This window comes from Salvelinus sp. IW2-2015, linkage group LG14 (genome assembly GCF_002910315.2).
Source record: "Salvelinus sp. IW2-2015 linkage group LG14, ASM291031v2, whole genome shotgun sequence".
NCBI lineage: Eukaryota > Metazoa > Chordata > Actinopteri > Salmoniformes > Salmonidae > Salvelinus > Salvelinus sp. IW2-2015.
This window is the reverse complement of record NC_036854.1, coordinates 1,608,257-1,617,033: the sequence shown is the minus strand read 5'-3', so window position 1 is coordinate 1,617,033 and position 8,777 is coordinate 1,608,257. Positions and strand designations below refer to the sequence as shown.

At 45.0% G+C, this 8,777-nt stretch overlaps 1 protein-coding gene across 1 annotated transcript in view; it reads left to right on the top strand.

The window, feature by feature from the left end:
• vps39 (VPS39 subunit of HOPS complex) overlaps positions 1-8,631 on the top strand; it is a 61,547-nt gene extending 52,916 nt beyond the window's left edge. The window contains 3 exon segments of the mRNA XM_070446754.1: positions 452-564; positions 6,774-6,870; positions 7,483-8,631. Of these exon segments, the coding sequence (XP_070302855.1) occupies positions 452-564; positions 6,774-6,870; positions 7,483-7,564 (292 nt within the window). The 3' untranslated portion in view covers positions 7,565-8,631.
• The last annotated feature ends 146 nt before the right edge of the window (positions 8,632-8,777 follow it).

The following is an 8,777-nucleotide window of genomic DNA, read 5'->3' as shown; positions in this document are numbered from 1 at the left end:
AAAAAAAAGAGAAGGAGGATGCCTTCACCAGAACCTGATGGTCGTTTCTACATAATGTGACACTACAGCTATGTTCATAGTGACCAGAACCTGATGGTCACCAGTGTTTGCGTTACTGACTCTTACATACGTTCGTTCATGTGACGTCAGTGCCTCATCTTCAGTCTGCAACTTTCCCAAATCCTTTTTCAGAAATCCTGTTTTAAGGAATTCCAGATTCCTCCTGATTCTGGGAATCTTACAATCAGGATTTCTGGAAGATCGGTCAATTTTGGGAAAGTTACAGGAATTTTACAACCTTTACTGAAGAGTGAGTAGGGCTGCAGAAAGTCTCCCACTAAGCATCCAACGCAGCCTAACAACAACATGCTCATTCAAAACATCGTTGTGAATTGTCACGTGTTTATTATCGTATCTCACTCCATCTTGATTTGTGTTGCTCGCCCCTCAGGTACTGTCATAGGCATTATGACAAAGAGACGGACAGAAACCAAGATGTGGTAACCCTTATGACCGACGCATACAACATTACTGCCTTGTTAACCCAGTGGTGTTGTGATACAGGTGTACCTGTCTGTTAACCCAGTGGTGTTGTGATACAGGTGTACTGTCTGTTAACCCAGTGGTGTTGTGATACAGGTGTACCTGTCTGTTAACCCAGTGGTGTTGTGATACGGTTGTCTGTCTGTTAACCCCAGTGGTGTTGTGATACAGGTGTACCTGTCTGTTAACCCAGTGGTGTTGTGATACAGGTGTACTGTCTGTTAACCCAGTGGTGTTGTGATACAGGTGTACCTGTCTGTTTAACCCAGTGGTGTTGTGATACAGGTGTACCTGTCTGTTAACCCAGTGGTGTTTGTGAATACAGGTGTACTGTCTGTTAACCCAGTGGTGTTGTGATAAGGTGTACCTGTCTGTTAACCCAGTGGTGTTGTGATACAGGTGTACCTGTCTGTTAACCCAGTGGTGTTATATAAGGTGTACTGTCTGTTAACCCAGTGGTGTTGTGATACAGGTGTACCTGTCTGTTACCCAGTGGTGTTGTGATACAGGTGTACCTGTCTGTTAACCCAGTGGTGTTGTGATACAGTTTGTACCTGTCTGTTAACCCAGTGGTGTTGTGATACAGGTGTACCTGTCTGTTAACCAGTGGTGTTGTGATACAGGTGTACCTGTCTGTTAACCCAGTGGTGTTGTGATACAGGTGGTACCTGTCTGTTAACCAGTGGTGTTGTGATACAGGTGTACCTGTCTGTTAACCCAGTGGTGTTGTGATACAGGTGTACTGTCTGTTAACACGTGTTTTGATACAGGTGTTGTCTGTTACCCAGTGGTGTTGTGATACAGGTGTACTGTCTGTTAACCCAGTGGTGTTTTGAATACAGGTGTACTGTCTGTTAACCAGTGGTGTTGTGATACAGGTGTACTGTCTTGTTAACCAGTGGTGTTATAATACAGGTGTACCTGTCTGTTAACCCAGTGGTGTTATGATACAGGTGTACCTGTTGTTAACCAGTGGGTATTTGTGACCAGGTGTACCTGTCCTTTAACCCAGTTGGTGTTGTGATACAGGTGTTCTGTACCGCATGTCCTGTGGTTACCCAGTGGTGTTAATAATACAAGGTGTACCTGTCTGTTTAACCAGTGGTGTTGTGATAAGGTGTACCTGTCTGTTTAACCCACGTGGTGTTGTGATACAGGTGTACCTGTTGTTAACCCTATGTTGGTGTTGTGATACAGGTGGTCAACCTTCTGTTAAACCAGTGGTGTTATAATACAGGTGTACCTGTCTGTAACCCAGTGGTGTTGTGATACAGGTGTCCTGTCTGTTCAAGGCCAGTGGTGTGTGATACAGTGTACCTGTCTGTTTAACCCAGTGGTGTTGTGATACAGGTGTAAACTGTCATGTTAACCAGGTGGTGTTTGTTGATACAGGTGTACCTGTCTGTTAACCCAGTGGTGTTGTATCCAGGTGTAGCCGCGGCCTGTCTGTTAACTCAGTGGTGTTGGTGATACAGGTGTACTGTTCTGTTTAACCCAGTGGTGTTGTGATGACAGGTGTACCTGTCTGTTAACCAGTGGTGTTGTGGGATACAGGTGTACTGTCGTTAACCCAGTGGTGGTTGTGATACAGGTGTACCTGATCTGTTTAATCCCAGTGGTCGTTGTGGATACAGGTGTACCTGTCTTTAGCCAGTGGTATTTGTGATAAACGGTGTAGCCTGTCTGTTTAACGGCCAGTGGTGTTCTATGATCAGGTGTCTGTCTGTTAACCCAGTGGTGTTGTGATACAGTGTGTACTGCTGTTAACGCGTGGTGTTGTGATACAGGTGTACCTGTCTGTTAACCCAGTGGTGTTGCTGATACCAGGTGATACCTGTCTGTTACCCAGTGTGTTGTGATACAGTGTACCTGTCTGTTAACCCAGTGGTTTATAGAACAGGTGGTCCTGTCTGTTAACCCAGTGGTATTGTGATACAGGTGATACCTTGTCTGTTAACGCCAGTCGGTGTTGTGTACAGGTTACCTGCTGTAACCCAGTGGGGTGTTGTGATACAGGTGACCTGTCTGTTACCCAGTGGTGTTGATGATACAGGTGTACCTGTCTGTTAACCCAGTTGTTGTGATACAGGTGTACCTCTGTCTGTAACCAGTGGTGGATGATACCAGTGTACCCTGTCTGTTAACCCAGTGGTGGTTGTCATACCAGGTGTACCTGTCTGTTAACCCAGTGGTGTTGTATACAGGTGTACAACTGTCATGTTAACCCAGTGGTGTTGTGATACAGTGTACCTGTCTGTACCGTTTGCAGTACTGTCTTAACAGTGGTTTTGTGATACAGGTGACCTGTCTGTAACCCAGTGGTGTTGTGATACAGTGACCTGTCTGTTAACCGAGTGTGTTGTGATACAGTGTACCTGTCTGTTAACCCAGTGTGTTGTATCTGACTTGTATACCAGTGTGTACAGTACCGTCTGTAACCCCATGGTGTTTGATACAGGTGTACCTGTCTGTTAACCCAGTGGAGTTGTGATACAGGTGTAACCTGTCTGTTAAACCAGTGGTGTTGTGATAACAGGTGTAACCTGTCTGTTAACCCAGTGGTTGTGATACAGTGTACCTGTCTGTAACCCATGGTGTTGTGATACAGGTGTACCTGTCTGTTAACCCGTGTGTTGTGATACAGGATGACCTGTCGTTAACGCCATGGTTTATGATAAGGTTACTGTCTGTTAACGCCAGTGTATTATGATACAGGTTACTGTCTCTACTGCGCAATGTAACCTGTCCCCTCCTGACGCCCCTGCCTTGGCCAATCAAATGGAGCTGTTGGAGCACGCCAATCATGGCGCATTCTACATGTCGGAGCTTACCAAAATGAATACCACTTAAGGAGCTGCACCACAGCAAGCTGAATCCACTAAGGTAGGCTGCACCACGCACGCTGAATACAAACTAAGGTAGGCTGCACCACAGCTGAATACCACTAAGGTAGACTGCACCACACACAGCTGAATACCACTAAGGTAGGCTGCACCACAAGCTGAATACCACTAAGGTAGACTGCACCACACACAGCTGAATACCACTAAGGTAGTTGCACCACAGCTGAATACCACTAAGGTAGACTGCACCACAACAGCTGAATACCACTAGGTAGGCTGCACCACAGCTGAATACCACTAAGGTAGACTGCACACACAGCTGAATACCACTAAGGTAGGCTGCACCACAGCTGAATACCACTAAGGTAGACTGCACCACAGCTGAATACCACTAAGGTAGGCTGCACCACAGCTGAATACCACTAAGGTAGGACTGCACCACAGCTGAATACCACTAAGGTAGGCTGCACCACAGCTGAATACCACTAAGGTAGCTGCACCACAGCTGAATACCACTAAGGTAGACTGCCACACAGCTGAATACCACTAAGGTAGGCTGCACCACACGCAGCTGAATACCACTAAGGTAGACTGCACCACAGCTGAATACCACTAAGGTAGGCTGCACCACAGCACAGTGAAACCACTAAGGAGACTGCACCACAAGCTGAATACCACTAAGGTAGACTGCACCACAGAAAGATGAATACAACTAAGTTGAGAAGCCAACTATCTGACAAGTTCATTTTTAATCTATTTTAGAATAAGGCTGTAACGTAACAAAATGTGGAAAAAGTCAAAGGGTCTGAATACTTTCAGAATACACTGAACAAAAATAAAGTGTCGGTCYCATGTTTCATGAGCTGAAATAAAAGATCCCAGAAATGTTCCAGAAGCACAAAAAGCTTATTTCTCTAAAATGTTTTGTGCACAAATTTGTTTACATCCCTGTTAGTGAGCATTTCTCCTTTGCCGAGATAATCCACCTGACAGGTGTGGTATATCAAGAAGCTGATTAAACAGCATGATCATTACATAGGTGCACCTTGTGTTGGGGATAATAAAAGGCCAGTCCTAAAATGTGCAGTTTTGTCACACAACACAATGCCAYAGATGTCTCAAGTTTTGAAAGGACTGCAGGAATGTCCATCAGAGAATTGAATGWTMATTTCTCATTTCSCCAACATYGTTTTAGATTGTTGCATTACRTGCAAACGGCCTCACAACCGCAGACCACTTGTATGGCGGAAAGCGGTTTGTTACTGTCACCGTTGTGAACAGAGTGCCCCCATGGTGGCGGTGGGGTTATGGTATGGGGCAGGCATAAGATACAGACAACGATGGCAATTTGAATGCACAGCGATACCGTGACGAGATCCTGAGGCCCATTGTCGTGCCATTCATCCGTGTTCCAGTTCCCGCCAATATCCAGCATCTGCCCATTTGTGACCAACAGATATATTTAAACCGACTGAATTTCCTTATGAACTGTAACTCAGTAAAATCTTAGAAATTGATGCATGTTGTTCAGTATATATCACACACAGAGAGGGATAGATGGATATACATGGCGCTTAATGAGAAGGGTGTGCTTGAATTGATGCACATAACTCTGCAATGTTGGGTTGTATTGGAGAGAGTCTCAGTCTTAAATCATTTTCCACACACAGTCTGTGCCTGTATTTAGTTTTCATGCTAGTGAGGGCCGAGAATCCACTCTCACATAGGTACGTGGTTGCAAAGGGCATCAGTGTCTTAACAGAGCGATTTGCCAAGGCAGGATACGCTGAGCGCAGCCCTATCCAGACATCTGGCAGTTGCTTCTGATTTAAATAAAATTTTCACAGAACCGCTTATTGTAATTTCGATGAGGCTCTCTTGATCAGATATCGGTAAATTTACATTTACATTTAAGTCATTTAGCAGACGCTCTTATCCAGAGCGACTTACAAATTGGTGCATTACCTTATGATATCCAGTGGAACAACCACTTTACAATAGTCGAGCTAACTCTTTTCAGGGGGGGGGGGGGGGTTAGAAGGATTACTTATCCATCCTAGGTATTCCCTAAATGTGGAGAAACTCGTCATCATGCAAAGAGGTTGACAAGTGAATATGGTCAGTAAAGAAAACTTTAAACTCGTCTCTCAAGTCGTCAACATGTCAATACTTTTCCCTTGATAACCAGCGCACTTCAGTTATGTTGCCAAAAGCGTTACATGGTCGCTGCCCAATCATTGCATAATGCAGAAAATACACGAGGTCAGGGGCCTTGCTTTAACAAAGTTAACCATTTTCACTGTAGTGTCCAAAACGTCTTTCAAAGATGTCAGGCATTCCCTTGGCAGCAAGAGCCTCTTGGTGGATGCTGGCAGTGTACCCAAGTGGCGTCGGAGCAACTGTTGCACGAGCGTTACCATTCCCACTATGTCTCCCTGTCATGGCTTTTGCTCCATCAGTAAAGATACAACATAGCAGCAGTACGTTTGGCGACATACGACGTTAGTGATTCCCGCACAGAGTAACGGTTAATGTGATTGGATGTTAATTATTTGACGAGGCTACCTGTATTTGACGGTTATTTCGATGAACACTTAGATGGTTTAATTTGATTTATTGCCAGTGAAACTATATCATAGCTACTAATATACTACAATCAGCTAAACGATATCTACTCCACCAGGCCATCGACCTGCTGCCAGCCAACACTCAGATCAGAGAGACCGTGTGTTCCTAGAGAGTGTTCTAGGAGAAGGCTCAGAGGAGACAAGTCGTCTTCCTCTTGACAGGTCTCCTCAAGAGAGCACCCTCTCTGGAGGAAGCCAGGATGTGCACTCACGCGTTCTATGCTGAGTGAGGTGAGAGCGACGCCTGTGTTGTTTAGGTGTTCACTAAAACTGTCTCGAACTAGCCGAGCTCTTTTCAACTCAGAGAGAAGCCAAGAGGATTAAGGAAGAGACTTCCTCCTCTGGTGTGTTGACATATAGGAGAGCCTTTTGTATTATTGAAGACGAAGATTAAAGGAAAGAGCTTCCTCCCCTTTCTGATGTTTGAAAGCAAGAAGATTAAGGAAAGAGCTTCCGCCCCTTTCTGATGTTTTGTAGAGAGAAGACTTAAAGGAAAAGAGCTTCATCCTTTTCTGATGTTGGTGAGAGAGATTAAAGGAAAAGAGCTTCTATCCTTATTGATGTTTGAAGAGAAGATTTAAAGAAAGAGCTTCTATCCTTTCTGATGTTTTGAAGAGAAGATTAAAGGAAAGAGCTTCCTCCCTTCTGATGTTTGAAGAGTTGCTTCTCTCTGACGTTTTGAAAAAGAGGCAGGTTAAAGGAAACAAGGAACTACCTTTTTGAGATTCAACCCTGTTTGTCTTTGTGTCTGTTTGACGTGTTCAGGTCCAGGAGGAACGTATCTTCCACCAACAGGTGAAGTGTATCATCACAGAGGAAAAGACCTGCAGGGTCTGTAAGAAGAAGATAGGAAACAGGTAAGCTTGTATTTAACCCTTATTTTCCCTGGTAAATTCACTGAGAACACATTCTAATTTACTGCCACGACCTGGGGAATAGTTACAGGGGAGAGGAGGGGGATGAATGAGCCAATTGTGAACTGGGGAGGATTAGGTGACCGTGATGGTTTGAGGGACAGATTGGGACTTTATCCAGGACACCAGGGTTATCACCCCTACTCTTACAATAAGTGCCATGGGATCTTTTAGTGACCACAGAGAGTCAGGACACTCGTTTAACGTCCAATCTGAAAGACAGCACCCTACACAGGGAAATGTCCCCAATCACTGCCATGGGGCATGGGATATTTTGTTAGAACAGAGGAAAGAGTGCCTCCTACTGGCCCTCCAACACCACTTACAGCAGCATCTGGTCTTCCATCCAGGGACCAACCAGGACCAACCCTCCTTAGCTTCAGAGGCAAGCCAGCAGTGATATGCAGGGTGGCATTCTGCTGGCCATACTAATATCAATGCTTTACAAACACCTATAACTATGTAATACATCCCTTATTATGTGATTAAAACCTGTTGTAAATATGTAGTAATGGCGGTCTATATACTAAAACACTTGTTGTCTGTCCTGTCCAGCGCCTTCGCCAGGTATTCCAACGGTGTTGTAGTTCATTACTTCTGCTGTAAGGACCGAGGAGTGTGTCCTACGGAGCAGTGACGCAGCTATCGCCCCCGTCTGGACGCAAAGCACTCTGGGATACTAACAGAGCAGACCGCCGTGTACTAAAATGACAGAATTGTTTCCTCCTGTGGACTACGTGTTCCTAGCAGCACCCCGGGAAGGCTGGTTTGAAACGACATCACAGCAGCTGGGATATTCAGGAGGAGAGGACTCCTCCATCTCTGGAACTCTAGCGGCTTCTCTCTGGAACTCTAGCGGCTTCTCTCTGGAACTCTAGCGGCTTCTCTCTGGAACTGCTACCGGCTACCTGTTCTGCCCCACAACCCCAGCTACCTATTCTGCCCCACAACCCCAGCTACCTATTCTGCCCCACAACCTCGGCTACCTGCTAAACTACAGTACCACTCCCTCTCTCTCTCTCTCTCTCTCTCATCCGCAGACTCTACTCAGTACGCTACAGAGACTACATAGACTAACTCTTCTTCTCTGATGCCTTGTGTGACTTTTAAGAATGTACTTAAAAGCAGCCATTTTCTTTTCAGTTAGCGTGTGTTTCTGAGGGAATGGTCTAAAAAAAACAGACTTAAGATTCAAACGTAACGACTCCATTTCTAGCATGGTCCATGTGCACAAACACACCTTTTTTTTTAGATCCGCTGCACCAATATAACCTGTTCTGAAAGCTATTGAGACTGACCTGTATTTGGAAGTAGATCCACAGTTTCAAAATGTGTGTCCTTTATTCATTGATACAATATTCTTTCATTTTGGAAAAAACCCGAAAGAAAATGTCAGCTGCTCAGCCCATGTTTCCTTATTCCGGGAAGTAATCGGTGAAATGGTTCTGTCTTTACCATGCGTTTAGTCTCCTTAAGATGTTTTGTACGTCAGATTGGAATGAAAGTTAATAAGATATGGGGTGAATCCCGAATGGCTCCCTATTCCCTTTCTAGTGCACTACTTTAGACCAGAGCCCATAGGGGGGAGAGGAGAATAAGGCAATAGAGAAGGGGAGCTGAACTGAGCTGCCGGAGGGGAAGGAAATGACATCACTTTGACGTCAGAACTTGTGTTGAACTATGCTATTCCCTATATAGTGCACTACTTTACTAGCTACACTCAACCAACGCCCATCTGTTTGTTATTGACAGAAGCTGTAGCTAGCTACACTCAACCAACCGCCCATCTGTTGTTATTGAAGAGCTTAGCTAGCTATACCTCAACCAACCACCCATTCTGTTGTATGAAC